Here is a 25,714-nt window from a genome sequence, read left to right as displayed (position 1 = left end):
GTGAAACTAAAGTTAAGTTTAATTCATTTAGTTGAACTACCCTACACATACATATAATATATAAATAGATATATATAGATAGAATAGATTGATGTTTCATGAATAATAGATCATTGTTATTGAAATCATCATTATTATTACAACTACAACTTCAACAACAACTACGACTTATTACAACAACCACAAGTACAAGTACTCGTGGACGATTTCAAACAAGTAACAACAACAATCATCATAATACTTGTATAAACAACTATTACAACAACAACAACAACAACAAAGACAACACATATTATAAACAAACAAACTATAGTTATTTTAAAAGAAACTATTGTTCAATTGAAAAGAAAGAAATGGATACAACTACAACAACTACGACAAAAGATAATGATATTGAATTAACTGATCAAACTACTACTTCAACTACTTCAACTACTTCAACTGATACACTTTCAACTGAAGAAAAAAAGAATATTATATCAATTACAGAAGGATCAGCAACAATAGTATATAATAGTCAAAATGAAGTATTTTATAATCCGGTACAAGAGTTTAATAGAGATTTGTCGATATTGATGATTCAATTATTCATCGAACAGCGAAACAAGGAATTAAAGGAAAAGGGGAAGCCAGAGAGAAAGTTTAAATTGTTGGAAGCATTGTCTGCAACTGGACTGCGATCAATTCGTTATGCCAAGGAAATCGAGGGATTAGAATCGATTTTGACAAATGATATAGAACCTGCTGCAGTCGAATCGATCAAAAAGAATAGAGATTACAACAATGTCGATCCTAATCTGCTTATACCTAACCTTGGTGATGCTACCATGGTCATGTACCAACACCGTGATCCACGTAAACAATTTGATATTGTTGATTTGGATCCATATGGAGCACCAAGTATCTTTATCGATGGTGCTGTGCAATCTGTTGCAGACGGTGGATTGCTTTGTGTGACGGCAACAGATGCTGCCATTTTGTGTGGAAACTATCCAGAGACATGTTATGCCAAGTATGGGTCGGTCCCACTCAAAGGTGATGCGTGTCATGAGATGGCAGTACGTATTTTGTTGCATACAATCGAGACACATGCCAATCGATACAAACGACATATTGTGCCAGTGTTGTCCATGTCGATTGACTTTTACGTGCGTGTCTTTGTGCGCGTCTATTCGTCGCCACTCGAGTGCAAAAAGTCGTTTTCACGTCTCTCCAACATTTACAGCTGCGTCGGGTGCGGTAGCTTCCGCACCGTGCCGCTTGGCCAGCTCGAGATTGTCGGCAATGGCGGCGTGGAGAAGCGCGACGGCAGCAACATCAAGTACAAGACACCGATGCTCAACCGCCACATGTCGTCGACGACTTGCGAGTTTTGCAAGAAGGGGTTGCACGTGGCCGGACCTTTCTGGTCGGCTCCCATCCACAACGTCGACGTCTGCAAGAGTGCATTGGCATTTGTCGAGAAGCATCCGGCCAAGTTCAACACGGCCAAGAAGATCTTTGGTATGGTGACCGCCGCCGCCGAGGAGTTGCCCGACGCACTATTCTATTTTAAAAACGACCACTTTTCAGCCGTCCTCCATACCACCAGTCTTCCAGGCAACGTCATTCGTTCGGCCATCCTCAACGGCGGCTACCGCGTCTCATCCAGCCACGTACAACCATGTATCAAGACCGACGCACCCCAAGATTTTCTCTGGGACATTTACAAGACACACGCCAAAAACAACCCGCCCAAAAACATAGCTGCCCAATCACCTGCACAAGCCATCTTGCAGACCGACATTAAACACACCATCGACTTTACACTCCACCCCAAGGCCAGCGGTGAAACCCCCAACGTTCCCAAATACCTCCCCAACCCCAAGGACAACTGGGGACCAGGTTCCCGTGCCACCGGTGGTCGTGGCAATGCCAGTCCATCCGAATCAATGATTGACAAGCGAGCAAAGAATCAAGGTAAAAACAGATCAAAAAAAGAGTCCCCCGCCAGTTTATTATGTAAAAGAATTAGAGATGATGGGTCATGTCCAAGTGGTAAATTTTGTAAATTCTCTCATGATCAACAAGGCATTGATAATGGTACAGGTGATCAAAATTTAGGCATTCAAGATGATCATGAAAATCAACAAGATAATAATAACAAACAATAAATGCAAAGATATTATATATGATGGTATTCAAATAAAAATATCGTCTCCAACTTTTTTTTTTTTTTTGGAAAAAGACGACACCAATTTCAAAGCATTCCCAGGGCTTTGAAATCGACGGATGTGCCAAGGCTTGGTATCCAACGGGATTCGGTTGATGATATGATATTTTTAATTTTTACATATTTCTTTTTAATTTTTTCGGGTTGATTTCAGAAATGAGGCAAACGCAAACGATCATGGAGTCCTTTGAAAATGTTTCGTTTGATATATTATTGATCATCACTTACAACACAACAAACAAATAGGAAAAAAATGAAATCTGTATTAGTAATTTTAGTTTGTATATTAGTAGCATCTGCTTTTGCTACCCCAACCACCATCGTTACTGATGTAACCAAGCCATCAATGTGCCCACGTATCAAGTCTGAAATTTTCTGTGCAATGGCTGGTCAAGTATGTAGATAGACAAGCTCAAATCAAATAATCAATATACTAACAAAAGACTATTTTAATTCCAATTTTTGTAATTTTAGGTTTGTATTTGGGAACATGGAAAGTGCATTTCCAATCCATTTACTGAAGAACAAGTTCAAGTTGAACCAATCGTCCCACAAGAGCCCGTCCTTGATTTTTCTGAAGAGGAGAATCTTGGTAACAATGACTGGGCATGTAACACCTTGAATACACAATTAAAATGTGATACCCTTGGTGTACTTGGTGGCCATTGTTTCTGGTGGAATGGAAAATGCAGAACCCTCTAAACCATAGTATCCTTCCAATAAATCTTTGTCAATTACTTCTTTGGTAAGCTTGAAACCAAAAAATTGTTATATAAAAAAAAACAATAGAAAATGTTGTCCCCTCATCAACAGAAATCCTACTTTGACTTCACTGCGTCCATTGTGTTTGTAATGAGGTGAGAGCAGCCTCACCTACTAATACCATTTTTTATTCTTCTCAAACATCCAGGAGTTTAGAGGTAGGAAAAGAATAATATTTGGATAACTCTAATAATATTTACTTTCTTTCTTTAATTAAATGTGATACATCCTAGATCTCGAATAATTCAAATAAGAGTGCCAAGTGAAGAATAGTTTGTTGAAGAATAAGATGAAATGTCATATATATCGATTAGTAGTTTGCTCACATCATCAAGAAAAAAAAAATATCTCGTGTAAATTCTATTAGTTTCTCGAACTTTTTATTCTAAAGACATTAGTCTCCGATGATATTTTGGTCGGAATAGATGAGGTCTGGCACTCAACAGAGGGGTGCTATATCCAAGATGGGGGAGTTCTTTTTGGTGATTCTAAATTCTATAGCCTCACATTTTTTTTATTGGATTTTTTAAAAACTCCAAAGGAAATATCTGTTCCATTTGCAATGGGTATAAATAAGATGATGTCACTCTTTAATTGTAATCAATCAAATTACTTTAAATCATCGTCTTCTTTTAGTATAATTATACCTTCTTACAACTACTACAACAACAAATTATTATTTATTATTTCAAAAAAATGAAAAGTTTAATCATTTTAGTATTATGCTTTTTCATTGTTTCAATTCAAGCTAAATCATCATCAGCAAGATTACATTTAGATGATGATGTAAACAAAGCAGCTCAATCTATTATATTTTCCCCATCAGATTGTAAATATGGATGTGATTTCTTTGATGATGCCAATTGGATTGGTGGTCAAGTGCCAACTGCTGGTCAAAATATCATCATTGATTATTCTGCCACTCAAATCATAGGTCAACAATATATCTATGCCAAATCACAAATCTCTGGTCTTACATTCAACATTACATCCAAGATCAATGTCAACACTATTATTTTCCAATTGTCTCAGTCGTCCAAGATTGGTGCTCTCTTTTCCATTGGATCCGATGTTGAACTCTACCCAGACACTGTCCTCGTCGTCAATGAATATGTTTGGTTTGATGATGGTCAATTCAATATCGACAGTAACGCTGAATTGATTAGTTTTGGTAACACTATTTTTGGTCCAGATACCACTATTTTCCTCAACAGTACTGCTTCCCTTTCAACACACTCTCAAGCTGAAATCTTTGGTAACGTCTTGGGTCCTCACGGTATGCTCGAGTTTTTCGGAAACTCTTCACTTGTAGGCTCTGCTTTCCAAGTTGGTGTAGTTGTTTTCAACTCTACATTCCAAATCACCAAATCATCTGGTCAAGTGTCAGTCTTGCAATCTACCAATGGTGTCCTTGCCATCACTGCCAGTTCCGTCTTTGTCTCGACTGTCAATGTCCAACAAACCATCACACTTGCCCAGTTGACTGGTTTTGACATCTCAAGTGTCCAATCTACCAACTATATCGGATACCTCACATCTGATCAATCCAGCGCTGTCCAAGTGACCGGCGGTGCCTTGACCACCTTTTACTCTGTTCAATTAAACGGACAGACCTTTGTCAACAATGCCACCACCCTTTTCGGCAATGGATACATCTCTATTCTCAAGGTGTACAATAGCAATCCCCAAACCAACCTCATTCTCACCAATGTCGCCATTGACCAATTCCTAGCACAACCAGGTGTCCAATCGCCATTCGTCGTCGAAATCCAAGGATCCACCTCTATTACCACTTTCAATGCCGAGAATGTTCAAGTCTTTGTCTCTCCATCTGGCACACTCAATTTCACAAACTCTGAAGTCACTCTTGGCACCAAAGCACAAATCTCTGCCAATGGAGAAGGTGCCACGATCGTCTTTAACGATACCATGCTCGTTGGTGGCAGCGTCATCACATTCTCTTCTGGAGCATTCGGCGCCATCTTTGAATCCGATGTAAATGCTCCCATTTACGTGACTGATCCAGAGACCACAGTCAGCGTCACTGGTGATTACACTATTTTCACCCAAATCGAGGTTGTCAATGGAGCCAGCTTGGTCGTTGGTGATGGTCAACTCGTTGTCACCAAATTCTTGTATGTTTGGGATGCATCATCTGTTCTTCTCAACCTCTCCACCCTTGTCACCAACTACGCTGTAACACCGATCTTTGCTGAAGATAGTATCAAATTCTCCAAGGATTCCAAACTCATTGTCCAAAGTCCAGTCAAGGGTATTGCTGTCGGAACCGTTTACTATGCCATCGCATCACCATCCAACATTGCTCTCACTCAATTCCAATTCAACCCATCCAATCCAAATCCAAATCTTCCAGTTACAATGAAGAGTATCACCGTTGGTGGTATTGATTATACTACCTTTAGTTTTAAAACTAAATAAAATAAAATAAATTAAAATAAATTAAATTAAAATAAAATGATTATCAATTAAAAAATTAAAAAGAAAGAGAGAGAGAGATTAAGGGTAAGGGGGGGTATAAGGTGTAAAGATTTACAAATTTGTATTATTGCTTGGTGATTGAGGTGGCTGTTGCTGTTGTTGTTGTTGTTGTACAGCAGCTGCTGGTTGTTGATCAGTCAATATTTTTCCACTAACCTCTACAGTTTGTGGTTCCATCAATAGTGAATATTCATTGATTTGTTTCAATTCACCTCCAACATTTTCATCAAATTGATACTGCGGGTAGAATCCCTCAGCCGTCAAAACCATTGCTATTTTGTTGTCTTGACTCAACGCACATATACTTGGAACACCTGGTGTAATTTTAATATGAGCAAAATCTCTAGATGGTTCCCATACCTGACTAAGTACCTCTGGTAAGTATGAACTTACTCCACTGCTACTCCCACTAGAAAAGAAAATAAAATAAAATAATTATTAATAAATTATGTTTGATTTTTGTTTTGATTCTCTCTATTTACCATTGAGTAAAATCGACTTTAAAAATATGAATCGTTCCAGTGTCACTACAAACACATAGATATTTTGAATCAAAACTAAATGTCATTGAATGAATAACGGCTGGATATGTCCCTCTTCTAAATGAAATTGATTTATTTGCATTTGGTAACATAAAAACTCTAATCACAGTTCCCTAAATAATAAATATTAATTAATAACCAAGAAATAATTAATTTCTTTTTCTTCTCTATTCTTTTTCATCTCTTTTTTTTATACCTTTTCAGATGCAGTAGCCAACATTGTACCAGTTTGATTTAAAACGATTTGAGAAATTGGACCTTTGTGAGCGGGGATTAAATTTACAGTTTCAAGGGTCAATACATCGAGTACCAGTATATTCCCACAATTTTGAGAGACTGGATAGACCATAAAATTGGTGTTGGATGGTGAAAGAGCACAAAGACCCTTTGGGTTAGGTTCCACGTCTCGTGTTTCTAATAACTTCATATTATTTATATCGTAAATGTGTATTTTTGTTTCCATAACTACTACCAATCTGATTGAATGATTGAATCAAATTAATCAATATTATATTTCAATAATAAGAGGAGGTATATTATCTAAATTAATGTTTGATATACATACCTTTTTCTATTCATTTTTACAGCAAGAATGGTTGTTACAAAGTTTAAATCACAAATGGTTGTATCAGTCTTTATGTTATTAATCAATAATCTTCTTTGTGATGATCCTCCTTCACCTGAACCAACAATTGATACCAAACTAGTTGAAAATAACATTTCAATCATACCTGCACCTCCATTTGCTAATAATATAATATAACAATACAATATTGAACAATGGTTAATAATGAATGAATGAATGAATTGTATTCTGATGTGATATATTTTGATACAAACATTGATTATAAACTAGGGAATAAGGTTCTGAATTAAAGATTTTGAAACCTTCAGGTGTACCAACTGATATACAACTAAAATCTTGGTTAAAGTTTGCAAAGAGTATTCCACTCTTATACTTTCCTCCTACTAAATACATTCTACTTTTCTACTTCTCTCTCTCTATATATATATATATGTTGTATATCTCAACCTTCTCTTTCTTCTTCTTCTACAACTCTTTACTTTTGTGAGACTACTCTCTTCTCTCTCTCTTTTCTTTTCTTTAATCTATTCCTTCTATGAGCAACGTTGTATAAATGGAATGTATAAACTTTTGAAATTGAATAGAAAATTCACAATTAAATTGTGATGATGATGTGGGATGAAGAATGAATGAATGAAAAACAAATAAAAAGTGTAAAAATCACTATATTTTTATGCTATGTATAGTTTGAAAACCAGGGAATTTTTTTTGGTTCTCTGAAAAAATGAGAGGGAAATAATAATAATAATATTTGAACTTTAGTTTAAATAATAATTTATTATTTTAATTTATTAATAATTAATTATTATCTCGACCATTAGATAAGATAATGGATCTTCCTAGTAATTCGAAAAATGGACCAAGAGAAGATTTGTCCTTGTAGACAATGATCGATGGTTTGTAATCTTCTTCCTGTGCCATAAGTATCTTGAGTTTGTCGATTGCATCAGGTACTCCTGTTGCATTTAAATTGTCAAATTGATCGTTGATTTGATCCATTGTAAATGGTGGTTCTGGAATTCTCTCCAAAAGTAATATGGTGAATTTAAAAGCTTGATATAATGAATATTTTTTAAATCTTTATATAAATATAAATAAATAAAAATTAATATTAATATATTATAATATTCTTTGATTTTTTTTGGTTTCATACAATTTAATTAAATGAATAATATCAATAAAATTATCTTCTAATAATTCAACTACATGATTGATGGTTTCAATGTGATGTTCAGAGATAAATAGACTTTGGATGATCTTGTCAGAGACACGAGATCGATTGTATACATTGGCTGCAATCAAGGGGTGTCCAGAGAAGAGTAAAAAGTCACCAAGTTGCTCCGACATGTACAATTTGCCAGACATGACCAATCGTGAAAATAGATATTCTTGTTGTGACTCAAACATCTCTCTCACAACATACAATGATTCATCCTGTGAAAACAACATATTCGAATGACTATACAATGTAATAAAGTATTGTGAAATTGCACTTGGATTTGGTACTGATAAAAACATTTTAAATATTTTTGGTGTTCTTAGGTTTTGCTAAAAAATAAATAAAAAATAAACATTAATATTAATACCTGTATCTTCTTTCAAATGTTATTTTTGGTTTCTATACTTACATCTATAACTGTATTAATTGCAGTTTCATATTTCCCATCTAGAATATACCCCAATACAGATTCCATTTGATGACGATATAATTTTGATTTATCCAACTTTGGTGAAATTAATCCACGTAGCAGTGAAAGGAGGTTTGATGGTGAATGATTAGATGTATTTGCAATGGCTGAACTAGTGCCTATACAAGGTGTGACAGTGGTGGAGGTATCAGTAGTTGATGTCATTACTGGAGTTGTCATGGCTGATGAATCTGTTGTCGTCGTTGTACTGGTGGTTGTAGTTGTAGATGATGAGGACGACGCTGACTTGCTAACAACCATTTTATAAAGAGATTCCAATGACTGATATTTCATAGCAAATTCAATCATTGAATTACACAAATCAGGACAATTGTATAATGATCCAATAGCCCGACCATCAGCACATACATATCTTAATACAGTATAATACAATCCATCGTTGATTTGAGTTTGTTGTTTACCAATTAAATCGATTTTAATGTATCCTCCTACCACCAACCGAGGTTCAAATGTAAATGTTTGTGGCTCATCTGTTAATTCAACTTGAAATAAATCAGATGTATAATGCATATTAAATGGTGAAAATCCAACTGATACTCTAATCCATTGTGGCGAGTAAATTGGTGTACTAAATAAATATAAATAATAATAATAGTTAGTTTAGTAACTATCATAATATAGAATATTCAATACTCTAATCACTGATTGCATACCTTGGTTGAAAGAAAGCTCTATAAACATGAATTTGAATTGAAGATACTATACATATGGGTTGTTCGAGTTTATAGATGAGATATTCGTTAGAGTCGACTGTACTGCCTTTGGAAGACCAAAATGTTTTGTTTGGTTGAAGTGTGTTTTCAATGGATTGGTCATCAGTGTCTTGAGTAGATGATTCTATTGCTTCTAACAATAAATCGTATGTATCGTATAATACAATAGATCCCAAGTCATTGTATAGACGTTTCCAAGATCCTCTGTCATTTGTTGATGGTTCCAACTCATTGTTATAAAATCGAACCTTTTTCTTTGACATGACCAACGATGATAATTGTTGTGATAAATTCTCTCCTCCTCCATGTTCATTTACCATATGATTATTATTAATATGAATATTATTATTTTGATTATGATGATTATTTTGATTGTCACCAGATGCAAAACCAGGTGTTAAAAAGGTTGCTTTTGTAATTGTACTATTTACACTTTGATTTGAAAGTTTACATTTTGGTTTCCCTAAATTAATTATTATTATTAATATTAGAATTCTATATACATGTCAATGTCAATGTTTGTCAAATATATTTCTACTTACAAATTTCAAAATCAAAAGAAAGGTCATAATAGAGTGAAGAAACAAGCATGATATTTTGAAGTGACGTATTATCCAAAAATACAAGTATTGATATTATAATATCAATTGGCATATTTGAGAAATAATCTATTATTTGTTGTTGTTCTTGATGTATTTTTGATTGATTATTATTATGTTGTTGTTGTAGTTGTTGCTGAGTTGGTTTATATGTTGTATCTTGTTGTTGAGGTTCATAACCAAAATGAGTAATAGGAGAATGGTCACCTGATTGATTAGAGTCATAATAATGTTGATAAGGATTTTCATAATGAAACTGTATTGATATGCCATTACTATTACCATTACCATTACCATTATTATTATTATTATTATTACTTTCTACATCCATTGTATTGTTATTATCTTGGTCAGAGTCACTATCAGAGTCATATTCATCGTCTTCTTCATCATCGTTATCGTCTTGTTGTTGATTGTTCATTCCAGTCATTACAGAGAATTGGTTCTCATCAACTTGTAACTCTTCATTGCCAAGTAAATGAGCTGGCATTTGTAAGAATCCATTATTGTTGTTATTATTATTATTACTATTATTATTATAAAGATAAGGATTATGATTTGAAAAGAATTGAAGATCATTATCTTGTTGAACCAATACATCTTGTAATGACAATTCATCATCATCTGATTCCAATAGATTGTTTTCGTTGAGATCCATTGTTTATTGAGTATTATTTGTTATTCGTTAAGTTGGTTTGTGTTGCTGCTATGTACAATGTGTTGCTTTTAAATAAATAAATAAATATGAAGTTATATATATATGTACAAGAATGTGTGAATGCAATATCTAACATAAATAAATAAATAGTATTTTAGATTTGTAAAATAGTAATTAATATATATTTAATATATTATATAATAACAGAGATAGATAGATAGATAAAGTTTGCTACTCTTGCTTGTGATTTGATTCAAACTAAAATGAGATGGTTGTGTGGGGAGAGTGTTTATAAAAAAAATTAAATTAAAAAAACAAAAATAAAAAGAATTTATATTCTTTATTAAATGAATAAAGGTAGGTAGGATATTTGAATCTGAATCACAACCTCGAAGTTTTAGTTAGTTATAGAATATAATGAATAAATAAATAATGGAAAATTGTAATATTATAATCTATTTGTTTGGGTTTTTATATATTATATCTCTATCTATTCAATCAAAAAAATATACTATATATCTCTCTACTACAAAGTTGTATATATTAAAATAATAAAAGTACTGGCTGGCTGGATGGATGGTTGGTTGGCATGTTAGTAGTGGTAAGTTGGTTGTTGGCTAGCTCACTGCATGGCATGACTTGGAAGAGTAGTAAAGCGGTCGTTGCCAGGTATCAAGTTTGTTCCAACTGAACTTCTCTTTTTTTATTGCAGTGTAGTAGTAGTCGTAGTACTAGTCACCCACACATAATATCCAACTCCAAAAGAGAGTGAGAGTTTTTAATTCCATTCTCACAGAACTACTAAAAATGGAGTGGTGTCGGATACATATTATATTTTAATACTTTCATTAAGGTCAACCCCAACACAAATACTACACAAGAATGTTACATCGACCTCTACCTCACTCACTGCAGTACTCCATCCATCCTCGTTTTATATACATATATTGGCAGTTTGCTTCTTTGCCTGTCATCCAAAATAATATTGGTTGAACTTCAACCAACCAACCAACCAAGGTACAATACTCGCTCGTAGCAGGGGTGCACCTATTTGTATATCATGATGCTTCTTTTTGTGAGCGTATATATATATATATATATAATACTGCTACTACTATAATAGACATTTAGTTTGACAGAGCGTTAGCATCGTTAGTTTATTAATAAATATCTTATCTCTCTTGTTTAAATTAAATGCATCATGATGGATGGAAGAAGGAGTCGTTTGATACAGGGTTGTTTTTTTGACCAGTCGAATCCTATCCTGAAAACTGACAAACCAGGGCGCTGGTGATAACGTCGACAGCCTTTTCAGCTGATTTTTTTTGTTTTGTTTTTTCTATTTTTTTTCAAAGAGCGCGATCCTTCACTTACCTCAAATCCCCTCTCTCACTCTCTTTTGCAAGCTCTATTTATTTATTTTTAATTTAAATAATATCAATAGTATTAATACTAATTTTAAAATGGTATGACTCTATATAACTCCTCTATAACAACAACAACAACAACAACAACAGCGTATAGACGATAATGGTGGTGTGGTGGTGAAGTTATGACATCACACAAAAGTAGTACAACAAGTAATCATAGTTAGTGTAGAAAATAGATGAATGATTATAGTAGCACACAACATTGGTGTCTTGTATGATATCAGCCAGCATATATAGAATGATGTAGAAACTCGTAAACACAGGAGAACAAGCAGTTAATTAAACAACAAACAATTATAACCATTCATTCAACAACATAGATACACAGATATATCTGAAAAAGTGATTAGATTTAGATTTAGATTTAGAAATAGACAACAACAAATAATATACCAATGGTGATTCATTCTCCAATTCAACTACTATCGCGATGATGAACAAACATACCATACCATACCAACCATACAAACGTCGACACACGAAAAAAATTAAAATATCTCTCTTCTCTCCCTCTGTCACTCTCCAAAATGCAATTGATTGGAAAAGAACACCTTCTTAATATAATATACTTATACTTGTTTATTTATATTTATATTTATATTTATTGATTGATCAATTATAGGATGACACACAAATCTCTGCTCAACTCACTCAAATGAAGAATTTCATTCTTTCTGAAGCCAACGACAAGGCTGAAGAAATCAAGTCAAAGGCTGCTCAAGAATTCACCTCTGAAAAGGGTAGAATCTTCCAAACTGAGAAGCTCAAGATCATCAAGGACTATGAAAAGAAGTTAAAGCAAATCGAAGTCCAAAAGAAGATGTATGTCAGAAACACAAACAATCAATTAATGACAATAATCAACAATAATGACAATTGAAACTGATATATCATTTCCTTTCTATTTTCATTTCTATTTTCTATTTACTTTTTAGTAACTTATCAAACGAATTAAATAAGGCACGTTTGTCAGTTTTAAAGGTTAGAGAAGAATGTCTCCGTGAAGTAGTTGCTGATGCCCAAAAGAAGTTGATCACTATTCCAGACGACAAGGAGAAGTACACTGTCATTCTCAAGAATCTCGTTCTCCAAGGTATGATGAAGTTGCGTGAAGAAAAGATTCTCGTCGTCTGCCGTCAAGAGGATATTGCCCTCGTCGAAAAGGCCGTCACACAAGCCGCCGCTGAATACAAGACCAAGACCAAGCTCTCTGTCCACGTCGACGTCGACAAGGTCCGTTTCCTCCCACCCGCTCCAAAGGGTGACCAAAAGGGTTGCTCCGGTGGTGTCATTGTCACTGCCCTCGAAGGTAGAATCATTTGCAAGAACACCTTGGACGCTCGTCTCGAAATTGCTTTCGAACAATTGACTCCAGTCATTAGAAACACCCTCTACGGTGCTAACCCATCCAGAAGATTCTTTGACTAAATCAAATAATAATAATAATAATAATATCAACAACCCAACCCAATCACCGTCACCCAATATATTAATATAATCACCACTACTGTCAATTTAAATTAAAATCCAACCAACCATCTACCAAATCAAATACAAATCGCCCTCCCCAACCCCGAAACAATGTGCCAGTCCAACCTTTAAACCATCGATCCCAATATTATTTTGTTTGTAAACTCTCCCTTTCCCTCATTCATCCTTCCCATCCATTAATAAGCCTGCGAATTGTGGTGGATAGTATATCCTCCACAATCTCTCTTGTCTTTGACAACAAAAAGGAAACATTCAAAAGCAATTAGTAAAAAATACAATGTTCTTTAAAAAAAATAAATAAAAAAAATATAATAATAATCATAACCCTCGACCTCGACAAACAGCTACAAACTAGCTATTCCATTTTCATTCTTAAACTCATTTTTATTCAAAAATATTTATTTATTTATTTGTATTTATCTACGATGAATATTATAGATTTATTAAGAAATACATTTATTAGAATTAAAGTATTTGAATCAATTTATGAAATCAATCACCGTGTATCTCGCCACAACAAAGGACAAATCACATTTGCCAAAGGATCATATTTAATCAAAGAAGCAAATGAACCAAATACACAACTTGTAATGGTTTCAAAGTTTGGAATGACTTGGGATTATGTCAAACATTATCTTGTGCCGGAGAAACTTACTAGAAAGTGTAAATTGGATAGTATTGCTCAGTATTGTACACTTGGTAATGCTCAACTTGAAACTGTCAAGATGCTGATAGAATGGTGTGGAGATGACAAGATGTTATCGAAAACAATCAATGTATTGATGGTATGCAAGGCTGGTCACATTGATATTGTTGAATTCTTAATGACCAAGTATTCATTGGGTGTTTTACATCTTGCCAAATCAATCGATTATGCTGCATCATCAGGTCGACTTGAAATGGTTCAATGGTTACATAATCGATTTGGAAGTGATAGTACTAGTAATAGTAGTGGTATTTGCACAACCGATGCTATCGATTGGGCAGCAAAAGGTGGACACATACAAGTAGTGAAATGGTTAAAATCAAAGAGAAAAGAAGGTATGACTGAAGACGCAATTATCAGTGCCTGCGAAGGGTCTTGTCCATTAGAGTTTATTCAATGGATGGCTCATAGTCATATCCATGTGACTAGAGTTGGGATCGAGTGTGCAATGGTTGGTGCTGCGTCAGGTGGACGATTAGATGTCGTCATTTGGTTGTTTGGAGAATATGATCACCGTATATCCGACGATGCAATGACTAGTGCCATCAGGTCGGGTCATGTGGATGTCTTGGAGTGGATGTATGAGCGTGTAGACCATGATAACATTGGTTTGTACGATGCGATCGATATAGCTGCCAAAAGCGGCCATTTAAACATGGTCAAGTGGATTCATTCAAATGTATTCGAGGATGACATATACTCGTCTTTGGCCTTGGAGTATGCCGCTGCCAATGGTGATGTAGAAATGTGTTCATGGATACACTCCAATATCTTTGTAGAATGTACCAACAAATCAATCCGACTAGCTGCTGAAAACGGACACTTGGGAGCTGTCGAATGGCTCATCGAAACTAGAGGAGAGTTTAACCTCTACCGAGACACCCTCAGGGATAGTTTACGCCAAGGTGGATTAAATCAACTTTTAGACACTCTCAAAGATATTGGAATTTATGAAGAATAATTATTCAAGCAAGCATATAATAATATAAAATAGTAAGATTGCATGTTCAAAAAGAAAAGAAAAGAAAAGAAAAGAAAAATAAAATCATTTTGCAATCAATCTCATCAAGCTAGCTTTCTAACTATATAACTAACGATTCAATTCATTTCTATAATGATGATCAATAATAATTTACAAGATAATCAAGATAATCAAAAGGAATACATTACTAAATTCCCAAATATTGTATTGTTACATATTATTAGACAAGTGACAAACAATGTAGATTTGATATGTCTATCATTATCTTGTAAGAAATTGTATGGTATGATTGTCGGTAGTCATCATATTACATTCAGTAGTGTTGGATATATTTATATTGATGTTCAATCACATTGGTTGGTGGACAATGGTGTTGATGTTCGTCATGCATCATCTTTGTTTAAACTAAAATCATTTAAAAGTTTATTCAAGAATGCATTATCAAATCAATTGTTAATATCAGAAAAGGAGGATAATGATAACGATACCTCATTCAATAACAATAGTTTGATGATCAATTTATATGCACAAGAGGAAATGAACTTTCATGGTTACAAGTGTCATACAAGATATCAGAATGCACCAATATCAATCAGTCGTATATACATTAAGGGAAGGTCAACGGTTCCACCCACTTTCTCAATGTACCCATTCTTTGATAATCTAAAGTATGTGTGCCTTGACCTAGTCAAATTGGGTAATTTCGCAAGTGCATTGGCCGAATTTGTAGCTACCAAGTCACTGGTTATAAAAGGGTTGAATTCGTTTGTCGATCGAATATCCCTACCTCCTCGTCTCAAACACTTTAATTTTCAGTTCGAGTCTACCTTGCCGTTACAGTTTCTCGGTGTGCTCGACAACCATACTCTCGAGTCATTCACGACTAGCAGTGTCTATGCCGACGCTCCAAAAGTGCCAGATGACCCAGACTACCGTACACTGTTACCGAGAACTCTTACACAACTCGACATTGGTATGCAGAAACTGACATCGCCAAACTACTTTCAATCATTGGATAAATTGGTAGAGTTAAAGGTTGTCTTGGTGGTATTCGATCATTGTCAAACTATCAACTTTAATCATTTACATAACCTCAGAAAACTCAGTCTCACCTTGGGACTCGTACCAAAACAATGTAGTATAGATGCATCCAACATCCAACTACCACCCAATCTGACTTCACTTGCATTGAGCCATTTCTGTAACTTGGGTCAAAACACAATGACAACTCAATTCTTTCCAACTGGGTTGATCGAGTTGGAGGTAGAGCTGGGTGGTCACGACTACTCTAGTATCTCACTATCTCATCTAACATCGTTGACACGGTTAACCATTCATTGTTTGACGTCTGTACCACCTGGATTTATTCCTCGTACTGTTCTTCATCTAACACTTGACATTATGTTTTATGATGTCGGTCTGTTGGAGGGTTCCATACCCGATACTGTCGAGTCTCTTACTCTAGAGTATAATGGCCAGACTGACAATATGTTTGATGATGATGATGACGAAGGTATCACATTTATAACAGATATTTTAAACAACCCAACTACTATTCTTCCCCAATCTTTAAAGAATTTAACTTGGAATGTATCAACAGCAGCAGCAACGACTCCATTATCACTACACTCATATCCTCCTCAATTAGAATACCTAAAAGGTGGTTTGATAGATATAAATACTATTCCATCAACTTTAACAACTCTAGATTTAATCATTCATCCACAACAACAACAACAACAACAAATTGGTATACAAATTCCAATTTATTCCATTCCATCAATTAACCAATTAGATAATAATAGTCACACAGATAGTAATAATAATAATAATAATATTTTACCAAATAATTTAAAAAAGTTGATTGTTAGAATTCTTCCAGAAATAGAGAATAACAACAAACAATTGTTTAGTTTTAGATTAGATGAAATTATAAATCAAACTAGTGTAGGGGAATTGACAATATATACAAATATTTCTGATAGACATGTACAATTATCTATTAGAAGATTGGATAGCAAAAATGCAAATGTATTGGTAGTTGGAGACAAATCATTATTTGGTGGAGTCATTCAACAAAAACAACAAAAACAACAGATCAATGGTAATTATAATTATCCTCCACTTTACCTAACCATTCATGGTGAATACCCACTATGTATACAATCAACTCCAGCTCCATACAAATAAATAGTACTATAATAAATTAATTTAAAAGGTACCTTATTTTATTATTTATATTTGAATTAGCTATCTTAAGATAGAGTCATGAACATATCCTCATCATTACCTATTTGCTGGACAAGTGCGTTGGGGATAGCATATAGATCAACGTCATAGGTATTGAGATTGACCATACAAATTTCCAGCTTTGTATAATCCTCAGCACTAGATGCAACCATGACAATATAGCCATTGACAGGATCGAATACAAAGCTCATGTATCCATCGATTTGAACAGTGTCATCATTTGGGATGGAGGCCAGTAGTGTCGTAGTGTTTCCAACAATATCGACCTCAAAGACGTAGGCTGAACAATCACCAGTGTCAGCGGTTAGTGCAGCATAAAACTTGGAGTTATATTGATACATCACTGTCGAGTAGTAACAACTATCTGGAATATCAAATTTAATGTTGTTTGATGATATATCTCCAGTCACAGAGTTGTAAGTGACAACTAGCATCTGGCCAAATTGACCCAATACATCTTTCTGACCGCCCATATAACATATATTGGTGGTCTCATTGTAAGTTGATTGTATGTACCATCCCATGCCTGGTAAAGTTATTACATCTCTAAAATAATAATTATATATCAATATAGTTAGTTATTAAGCTTGCATTAGTGGCAATAGATAATAGATAGTTCTCTTACTCTTTTTGTTGATTATAATCAAATTTGAGCAAAACAGGACCTCCATTTAAATCACCATTCAAGTAAACAATATTGTTGATTGAATCATATGATGCGATCTGAGGACTCCATTGGTAATCAAATTGTGGAAACTTTACATTTATGAATGACTTTTGAACAATCGTCTTGTTCTGCGGATAAAGGAAGAGATAGAGAAAACAAGAGAGATAAAACCGATTAATAATTATTATATTGTTGTTATTTGTATCGTGGGATTACATACCAGAACATTATAAGACCAAATGATTGGAATATAAGATTCACCAACATCAGTAATATTACCTCCGATAAGTAGAAAGTCATCGCTAGCTGACATGGGTAGAATAACACCATTCAATTCTACCAAGTCACTCAAGAATAAATTTATACGATGTTTACTGATGAGTTCTCCACTCGATATGTTGATGGCATAATATACTCCAGTATTATCAAATACGTTAAGAGTTGTTGGTACAGCTGCTATTGATACACCAAGCAGAGACTGCAACACTAGCAGAACCGTAAACACTTGTATCTTCATTTTAATAGGTAATACTTCTTCTTTCAAAACAAATAAAAAGAAAATTGAGTGAAGGAAACCAGATGATGGTCAATCAAAATGTTGAAAAAAAAGTAGAAAATCTTCAGATTCTGAATCTTTTGACAATTTTTTTGTTTAAAGAACAAAAATATCAATGGTTACATGGTCCAATCGGACCCTTTGACCCGACCAAAATATCTTTTTTATTACAACAATATGTAATTCTTCTCGTTCTTCACAAGCTTCTGTCAAATAATATTTTTGACAAGTGGAGCTGTTAAATGATAGCATTAATGAGCCACAAATTTAAATACACCAACTTATATTTATATATCAGATATGTCGATAAAAATATTGTTTATTTGTTTATTTATTTTATGCATCTCTATAGCCAAGAGCCAATTAAATTTTGAGGAACCATTGGCCTATCAAGGACTCGTCATGAGTTATGCTGCTTACTGTTTTGGTGACAATGTCACCTCTTGGACCTGTCCTGCCGAGATCTGCGAAAGGACCTTGGCCCATGGCTTTTTCAATAATTCTGGTCAACCCAACACTTTTAATCTCATTCATGTAGACCCGGGGCATTATGGAAGCTTGTTCTACCTTGCTCAACACCTTTCCAACCGTAAGTTTTTAAAATAGAATTATCAGATCAATTTAAAATAATTGATCAAAATATATTTTTATTATCATTATACAGATTATTTGGTATTCAGGGGAACCGATAGCATTTTCAATGACCTTGAAGATTTGGATTTTGTCACCCAAAAAAATTATCCAGATCCCAGTGCCACGTCGATACCATGTACCAGTGGCACCCCAAAGGTCTCTAGTGGTTTTTATGATACTTGGTACGGAGTTGGGGGCGGTGGCCTTCGCTCAAGGGTGGTCGATATCATTGAGCAACATTCCATCGATAGTTTAACCATCCTTGGTCACAGTTTGGGTGGAGCCATGGCAAGTAGGTAATCATAAAATATAAATATATAATATTCATTTATTAACTTTTCATTAGCTCTTGCATCTTTGGATTTCGCATTATCATATTCACCCTATGGAAACATGACCGTGTACACCTATGGGTCGCCCAGAGTTGGAAATGAGGATTTCGAGGTGTGCTTCGATTCCTATGTTCATTCAAGCTACAGAGTCGTCAACTACGAGGACACAATTCCTCATCTCCCATTACCTGTGTTCAACCTCCTTGGAGCCGATGCCACCTACACCCATGTCAGCACTGAGGTGTGGTTCGATGACTACGAAGAGAATCCTTTTCAGTTCCCTCATTTCGTCGTTTGCCCATTGACCGAACAACCAAACTGTTCCACAGGTAGCTCAGTTCCATGGACCCAATTTGACACGATAGACTCTGTCATGCTATACCATCGGAGTTATTTTGCCTTTGACCTCGAAACCTTCTGCCATGGCTGGACTGAAACTGAGCTGGGACATCCTACAATCTCTCTAAATATCACCAGATATTGGATTGCAGGAGGATTCAACTACACCAATGTAGTTGGGACCCTCTCCAACGATGGAGCCGTCGACATTGTCAATCCAGTCTTTAGGTCTGATCCAAATATCGAGCCTGTTAGTATGTGGGGACTAACTCCATCAACCGTCAACGGCACCATCTATTGGCGTCTCTCCCCAGTTGGCGGCGTTACACCAATCATCCCCGCTGGTTCTGAATATGTGTTTGCATTTACCAACAATTCAACTTCATCCTACTCCTTCACACGAATCCAATAAACATTCTATTCAAACATGATATAATTATAATAGTGAATGTTTGTTTCTTTTGTTTCCAAAAAGTCTTAACACTAGGTTTACGTTTAAGGATCATAAACAAACGAGTGAGAGATCGGCAGATCGGCAGATCAACAAAAATAAAAAACAAAAAAAATTAAATTCAACCATATCAATGTGCGTTCATTTATGAGTTTATTAAAATCATTTATTTTAATAATAATAATAAAAAATGTACTCATATCTAGTATACATGTAAGATCAACATTTTAAATATCTTACAGAGAATAATATTAATTAAATAAAAACTTCTTATTCTTTTTACCCAAACTATGAACATTTCATTGTAATCTGTTTCTTTTGTATCACAACCCTTTTATTATTATTTTTGTATATATATCTCGTTGTCTTTATTATAGAATACTCTTTTACTCTATTACATCATATGACCTTATGTATTCGAGTATTCTGAATCTTATCGTATAAAATATTAAACAAACATAATTTTCATATTTTATAATAGAAATTCTGTTTTCATTCCGTTTTAATCAGTTATTAAAATTAAATTAGTAAAAATGGGTCTCATTTGCTTCTCAGCTATATTCTTTTCTTTGTTGTTGTGATAACAAATAATACTCTCTCAAAGAACGACAATGATGGATACGACAGAGGATAAGATAACATGTCCGTATTGTCAAAAGCGACTGTGGTACGACAACAGCTATCAACATGTTCAACAATGCTTAATAACCAACTTTGAAAAGATACATGACCAGACAATCAAAGTCACCTTTGTAACAGAGGAACAAAGGAAACAACTACAAGCAAACAAAGAGGTGTTTGGGTTATCAAATATAATGGTCACCAAGAACTTTGAACCTGTCATTCAATCGTTACTACAAAATACAAGTTTCAACCATGCTGTCAAAAATACAACCGGTGAAAGTAGTAGTATTGATCATACGTCGTCGTTGGTTACTACTATATCTGCAGGTGCAGATGTTGTGGAGAAGATAAAGTCATTTTCATCATCATCATCAATCTTTTCAAAATTACCAGACCTTTTATGGAGAGAGATATACGATTTGTTACCAGAGGATGCAGACCGTATTGCATTGTATTATAGTTGCAAATGGATGTATCACAAGAAACATTGCCTCGAGTTGAAAGATGCATTTTATTTCTCAGAGGAACGATTCGACACTTACAATCGAATGTCTTTGTTGGATTGCTATGTCATCTTGTCGGTCGAAGGTGTTGACAGTTTAAAGCAGCTTCTCAAGGTGTTGGCACGCAAGCAGTACACGCAGACCAAGTGGAGACACTTACAGATTACTGGGTTACGTCTGAGTGCGTGGGAGCAGTTCCCAGCACTACCGACCTATGTAGAGCGCATGGTTGTGGTAGCTCAACTCTCTGAAGTGGCTGTGAGCGTGCTGCCAGGTATCACCTACTTTGTTTATGACAATTGTCTTGGTGCAAACACCTTTTTGCAGTCCAACTCGATTTCTGCCAACATGACTCATCTCGAGATTACCATCCCGTTGAGCGACCCAAGTGTTATCGCGCATACTAGTCTTGTGACATTGACCATGTACACAACCACCAAACAGCAACAGTTTGTGGTAGGTGCGTTCCCATCGACGTTGGAGAACTTGTATGTTGGTGATGGCGCTGGATTCAGGAACCCGATGGAACCTGGGTGTCTGCCAGCCGGACTAAAGATACTCGAGTTTGGCAAGAATTGCAAGTACAACTCTCCAATCCCCGTGGGTACTCTGCCCGAGGGGTTAGACACACTCTTGTTTGCACAACGTGCCAAGTACAACCAGCCGTTTGTCGCTGGGCAGCTGCCAAGCGCATTGGCCAACCTAATCATCTCGGACGAGTCGTATTTCGACCACCCACTCGATAACTTGCCCTCCGGACTCAAGAAACTCGACATGTTGTACAACTGCGGCTACCAGTACACTCTTCTACCGGGTATGCTACCAATGGGACTTGAAACGATCTTCTTTTGGGACAGATTTGATGAATCTCTTGATGAACGCGGGTTAATACCACCAACCATCACAACGATTGCTTTTGGATCGAGTTACAACCTTCCACTTGAGAGTTTACCACCTGCACTCAAAAACCTGACGTTTGCAAATGGGTCAGTATTCAACCACCCCATCCTACCTGGTCAATTACCAGCAACACTCGAGTCGCTGTCATTTGAAAGTCACTATCGTCACAAGTTGGAAGAGTCGGTCCTACCCACATCACTCACCAAACTAACACTCCCCAAACCATACAACTATGCATTCGAACCAAACACTCTTCCACACTCGTTACAGAATCTACAACTATCACATGACTTTAACCAACCACTAAACCATCTTCCACCCAATCTCACCAGATTAACACCTGGAGTAAAGTTTAACCAACCCATTACAATTGGACAATTACCCAATACACTTGAACATCTTTCACTTCGAGATTCTTCATTCTTTAGCCATCCAATCGATGTTTCCGTGCTTCCTCCCAACCTCAAAACATATGCACTTCCTCCCAAATACAACTATCGTATTCCCAAAGGAGGATTACCACCTACCATTGAATTTCTATATCTCTACACAGACCAAACATTTGATTCGATTGGTATTCCAGACGATATTCCTGCACTTCGTACTGTTTTTGCTCCATTCCTTAAATCAAAGCATCCTCTTCCACCTTGGATGGTATTCTATAAATCAAAATAATAAATTAATTATTATTATTATTATTATTTAGGATATTATTATTTTGTTGTTGTTGTTATTATTATTATTAATTTATTATCTATTTATCTCTTTTCTCTATCTATTTCTTTGCTTCGAAACATTCAATATCCATTGAAGCATCTTGTCTTGGACGGAATAATGGATGAGTGCACATTAGATTGGTATAAATTTTAAGATAGTACATGCAAGTTGAAGGTTCTTGGATTTCGAATATATAGGATTGTTGGTTATCAGCGTTACAATAGAAACGAACCTCTGTTTGACGTTTAACACCAGTCAATACTTCGCAGGCTGTACCATCATTGTAGATTTCTACATAGTATGGGATTTGTCCAGCCTCTACTTGACGTGGAGTTGGTGGCTCGAATGCCTCCATTTGTGCATTGGTCATGTGTTGAAGTGCTTCTCCATATTTATTGTATTGTTCGATAAATGATGCATCCAATCCTTTGATTTCACCAGATTCAGGTGCCAGACCGACATTGTACTCGGTGACGATCTTTTGTTTGTCATAGTGTAGTTGTCTAACACCCTTGTTGTAGCATAGTTCGTATGTCCACCAACCATTGGTTGGTTTGTACATGCAGTGTCCGTCGAGTGGAGAGAGAAGCTCTGCAAATTCAGCGGCTGTTGGGATAGGTACCCACGTATTTCTGTATTCCTCCAACACTGCAGGTACATAACACTCGTATTTCGAACCGTTGGCCAATGCCATTGGCATCATTTCATATTTGGGATTGTTGATGAATCGATCACGATATTCAGTCTTTGCAATTGGCAAGTGTTGTGAAAGTTGTTGATGTGAACGTTGTGTAATCGATCCAATCACAACTTCAAACTTTGATTGTTTCTTTTTTCTTATTGGTTTAGAATTGGCAGTAGCAGCAGTTGTACTACTACCAGTATTTTCAGTTGTCGATGATGATGATGATGATGATGATGGTGTACCAGTTGTAGCAGTAGCTTTTTGTTCATTTTTCTTTTCCTTTTCAATATCTTCTTCTTCTTCTTCTTGTTTGGTAGTATCCACAACAACAGGTATATTTGGTTTCTTCTCCTCTTCTTCTTTTTCTTTTGGTTTGATTGGTTGGTCAACCTTTGTTGTTGTAGTTGTTGTAAGTTTGGTTGGTTGATCAGTTTTTGTTGTAGGTGTTGTTGTTGTTGTAGGAGATTCCTTTGGTTTATTTTTTACATTTACTTTAATTGGTTGTTGTTGTTGTTCCTTTCTTTTCTTTGTGTTGCTAGTAATAGTAGTAGGTTGTTGATTATCTTCATCCTTTGTATGTACCGGTAGAGTTGATGATGATGATGGGTTATTATTATTATTATTATCACCTGCATCAGCTTCTTCACCAACTATAACAACAACGGGTTCGACGGCTTGCTGTTGTTGTTGTTGTTGTTGTTGCACTTGTTCAACAGCGAGACATGGATGAATCAATAAACTGCACAAGTTGACAATAACCAACAATGTCAATATCAGTAATACCAATCGTCGACGATTCTCCATTACTATCTGTCTCCTATCTATATTTATTTGTATCTTCTTTTGAATTAAATAAATTAAACTAACAAGTTTGAACAAAATTAATTTTATTGATGACGATGCACTTCATTTCTTTTTTACTTACTTTGCTTTACTTTACTTTGAACAACTCAAGTACAAAAGGATCATAGGATGATAAAGATGATGAAACAAATATCAATAACTCTATTCATCTTGTTTGTAACCTTGTCGGTTGTATTTGCACAATCATCAAATGCTGCAACAAAAGAACAACCAACTCAACAACAACAACCAACTATACCAACACAACAACAACAGATCAAAGATATAATATATACAGTCAAACATTTGAATAGTGAGACACCACGTTGCACAATCACCTTTAAAGCAAGACTAGTCATTGGTAACAATGAAAACAACGGATTGATGAACTCTAATGACAAGAGAAAGGTTATCACTACTACTTGTGTTCCATTGACACCACAACAAAAGATTGTATGTTTGCTTGAAACAGAGATAGATAGATAGATAGATAGATCGATTGATTGATTGATTGATGGAAGACTGACTTGACTGATTGACTATTTTCATTTAGGAATACCAAGAACAAGCAGAAGTATTGACCACTACTATACAATCAGATTTAACATCAAAAGATAGTAAACCAGTATTGGCATCACTCCCAAGACGTATATTAAACGATTCTTCATTGCAATATGAAACCGTCAAGTTGCATTTGGATGCAACCAATTTAAATTTAATTGGAGTCAGTCATTATCTCACTGAATCACCAGTCTCTAATACTCCAAAGGAATCTGTATATGTTGAAATTTCAGTTACTACTATGGCTCAAAAGTATGTAGAAACAATTCGAAATTGAATTGCATGCACGCAGATTGGTTAGAAGCAATACAATCAATACTAACAAACAATCAAACCATCTTTATTTATTATATTTATATTTAGACCAGCGATTGAACCTCCAAAAACAGAAAAGGAAGCTGAAGAACAACAACAATCATTCATTGGAAAATATGTAAGTCTACAAAAAAAAAGAAAAGAATGGATGGATGGATGGAATTAATCACAATTAATAATTATTAATTTTCTCTCTTGTTTATTTATTTTTACTAAAATGTATACTTTAGTGGTACTTTATTGTTCCATTGGTTCTCATTTCACTCGTCAATGCCATTATGCCAACTGCTGGAGGCGAAGGTGAAGGTGCCGCCACTGGTGCCGCCGTTGCTGCCAAGAAAAAATAATAATATAATATAATATATATAAAACATACAACAAGGGAATACGACCATTTGCAAAAGTACAACCATTTATATATATAGACAGAGAAGAGAGATATATATATA

The 25,714-nt window shown here is 35.2% G+C and overlaps 15 protein-coding genes across 15 annotated transcripts; 10 read left to right on the top strand and 5 right to left on the bottom strand.

The window, feature by feature from the left end:
• Nucleotides 1-98: 98 nt before the first annotated feature.
• DFA_03998 (putative N(2),N(2)-dimethylguanosine tRNA methyltransferase) lies at nucleotides 99-2,153 on the top strand (the record flags this gene model as incomplete). The annotated part of the gene is made up of 1 exon (XM_004366351.1): nucleotides 99-2,153. The coding sequence occupies one exon, from the start codon at nucleotides 99-101 to the stop codon at nucleotides 2,151-2,153; it is 2,055 nt and encodes a 684-aa protein (XP_004366408.1).
• A 312-nt stretch (nucleotides 2,154-2,465) lies between these two features.
• DFA_03997 (uncharacterized protein) lies at nucleotides 2,466-2,914 on the top strand (the record flags this gene model as incomplete). The annotated part of the gene is made up of 2 exons (XM_004366350.1): nucleotides 2,466-2,606; nucleotides 2,687-2,914. 2 exons carry the CDS (start codon nucleotides 2,466-2,468, stop codon nucleotides 2,912-2,914), a joined length of 369 nt encoding a protein of 122 aa, XP_004366407.1.
• Nucleotides 2,915-3,670: 756 nt separating this feature from the next.
• DFA_03996 (uncharacterized protein) lies at nucleotides 3,671-5,413 on the top strand (the record flags this gene model as incomplete). The annotated part of the gene is made up of 1 exon (XM_004366349.1): nucleotides 3,671-5,413. One exon carries the CDS (start codon nucleotides 3,671-3,673, stop codon nucleotides 5,411-5,413), a length of 1,743 nt encoding a protein of 580 aa, XP_004366406.1.
• Nucleotides 5,414-5,524: 111 nt separating this feature from the next.
• Nucleotides 5,525-6,442, bottom strand: atg18 (autophagy protein 18; the record flags this gene model as incomplete). The annotated part of the gene is made up of 3 exons (XM_004366348.1): nucleotides 5,525-5,882; nucleotides 5,956-6,128; nucleotides 6,212-6,442. 3 exons carry the CDS (start codon nucleotides 6,440-6,442, stop codon nucleotides 5,525-5,527), a joined length of 762 nt encoding a protein of 253 aa, XP_004366405.1.
• Nucleotides 6,443-6,551: 109 nt separating this feature from the next.
• On the bottom strand, nucleotides 6,552-6,994 carry DFA_03994 (WD repeat domain phosphoinositide-interacting protein 2; the record flags this gene model as incomplete). Its single annotated transcript, XM_004366347.1, has 3 exons — nucleotides 6,552-6,555; nucleotides 6,581-6,761; nucleotides 6,856-6,994. 3 exons carry the CDS (start codon nucleotides 6,992-6,994, stop codon nucleotides 6,552-6,554), a joined length of 324 nt encoding a protein of 107 aa, XP_004366404.1.
• Nucleotides 6,995-7,399: 405 nt separating this feature from the next.
• On the bottom strand, nucleotides 7,400-10,280 carry DFA_03993 (uncharacterized protein; the record flags this gene model as incomplete). The annotated part of the gene is made up of 5 exons (XM_004366346.1): nucleotides 7,400-7,679; nucleotides 7,755-8,149; nucleotides 8,230-8,878; nucleotides 8,964-9,486; nucleotides 9,566-10,280. 5 exons carry the CDS (start codon nucleotides 10,278-10,280, stop codon nucleotides 7,400-7,402), a joined length of 2,562 nt encoding a protein of 853 aa, XP_004366403.1.
• A 347-nt stretch (nucleotides 10,281-10,627) lies between these two features.
• Nucleotides 10,628-13,138, top strand: vatE (vacuolar H+-ATPase E subunit; the record flags this gene model as incomplete). The annotated part of the gene is made up of 4 exons (XM_004366345.1): nucleotides 10,628-10,641; nucleotides 10,839-10,956; nucleotides 12,333-12,532; nucleotides 12,646-13,138. 4 exons carry the CDS (start codon nucleotides 10,628-10,630, stop codon nucleotides 13,136-13,138), a joined length of 825 nt encoding a protein of 274 aa, XP_004366402.1.
• Nucleotides 13,139-13,626: 488 nt separating this feature from the next.
• On the top strand, nucleotides 13,627-14,868 carry DFA_03991 (uncharacterized protein; the record flags this gene model as incomplete). The annotated part of the gene is made up of 1 exon (XM_004366344.1): nucleotides 13,627-14,868. The coding sequence occupies one exon, from the start codon at nucleotides 13,627-13,629 to the stop codon at nucleotides 14,866-14,868; it is 1,242 nt and encodes a 413-aa protein (XP_004366401.1).
• A 153-nt stretch (nucleotides 14,869-15,021) lies between these two features.
• DFA_03990 (uncharacterized protein) lies at nucleotides 15,022-17,079 on the top strand (the record flags this gene model as incomplete). The annotated part of the gene is made up of 2 exons (XM_004366343.1): nucleotides 15,022-15,557; nucleotides 15,777-17,079. The coding sequence occupies 2 exons, from the start codon at nucleotides 15,022-15,024 to the stop codon at nucleotides 17,077-17,079; spliced, it is 1,839 nt and encodes a 612-aa protein (XP_004366400.1).
• A 65-nt stretch (nucleotides 17,080-17,144) lies between these two features.
• Nucleotides 17,145-18,323, bottom strand: DFA_03989 (uncharacterized protein; the record flags this gene model as incomplete). The annotated part of the gene is made up of 3 exons (XM_004366342.1): nucleotides 17,145-17,685; nucleotides 17,765-17,934; nucleotides 18,027-18,323. The coding sequence occupies 3 exons, from the start codon at nucleotides 18,321-18,323 to the stop codon at nucleotides 17,145-17,147; spliced, it is 1,008 nt and encodes a 335-aa protein (XP_004366399.1).
• A 589-nt stretch (nucleotides 18,324-18,912) lies between these two features.
• Nucleotides 18,913-20,078, top strand: DFA_03988 (uncharacterized protein; the record flags this gene model as incomplete). The annotated part of the gene is made up of 3 exons (XM_004366341.1): nucleotides 18,913-18,955; nucleotides 19,027-19,287; nucleotides 19,342-20,078. The coding sequence occupies 3 exons, from the start codon at nucleotides 18,913-18,915 to the stop codon at nucleotides 20,076-20,078; spliced, it is 1,041 nt and encodes a 346-aa protein (XP_004366398.1).
• A 653-nt stretch (nucleotides 20,079-20,731) lies between these two features.
• On the top strand, nucleotides 20,732-21,344 carry DFA_03987 (uncharacterized protein; the record flags this gene model as incomplete). Its single annotated transcript, XM_004366340.1, has 2 exons — nucleotides 20,732-21,192; nucleotides 21,266-21,344. 2 exons carry the CDS (start codon nucleotides 20,732-20,734, stop codon nucleotides 21,342-21,344), a joined length of 540 nt encoding a protein of 179 aa, XP_004366397.1.
• Nucleotides 21,345-21,469: 125 nt separating this feature from the next.
• DFA_03986 (uncharacterized protein) lies at nucleotides 21,470-22,819 on the top strand (the record flags this gene model as incomplete). Its single annotated transcript, XM_004366339.1, has 2 exons — nucleotides 21,470-21,732; nucleotides 22,102-22,819. The coding sequence occupies 2 exons, from the start codon at nucleotides 21,470-21,472 to the stop codon at nucleotides 22,817-22,819; spliced, it is 981 nt and encodes a 326-aa protein (XP_004366396.1).
• Nucleotides 22,820-22,919: 100 nt separating this feature from the next.
• DFA_03985 (OS-9-related protein) lies at nucleotides 22,920-24,350 on the bottom strand (the record flags this gene model as incomplete). Its single annotated transcript, XM_004366338.1, has 1 exon — nucleotides 22,920-24,350. The coding sequence occupies one exon, from the start codon at nucleotides 24,348-24,350 to the stop codon at nucleotides 22,920-22,922; it is 1,431 nt and encodes a 476-aa protein (XP_004366395.1).
• A 177-nt stretch (nucleotides 24,351-24,527) lies between these two features.
• DFA_03984 (uncharacterized protein) lies at nucleotides 24,528-25,612 on the top strand (the record flags this gene model as incomplete). The annotated part of the gene is made up of 4 exons (XM_004366337.1): nucleotides 24,528-24,842; nucleotides 24,943-25,202; nucleotides 25,314-25,383; nucleotides 25,496-25,612. The coding sequence occupies 4 exons, from the start codon at nucleotides 24,528-24,530 to the stop codon at nucleotides 25,610-25,612; spliced, it is 762 nt and encodes a 253-aa protein (XP_004366394.1).
• Nucleotides 25,613-25,714: the final 102 nt, after the last annotated feature.

Source organism: Cavenderia fasciculata (assembly GCF_000203815.1).
Source record: "Cavenderia fasciculata unplaced genomic scaffold Scf_Dfasci-G-b-285a01.f1-5, whole genome shotgun sequence".
Lineage (NCBI taxonomy): Eukaryota > Evosea > Eumycetozoa > Acytosteliales > Cavenderiaceae > Cavenderia > Cavenderia fasciculata.
Note: the sequence above shows the minus strand (reverse complement) of the source record. Positions and strands in the feature narration are given on the sequence as shown.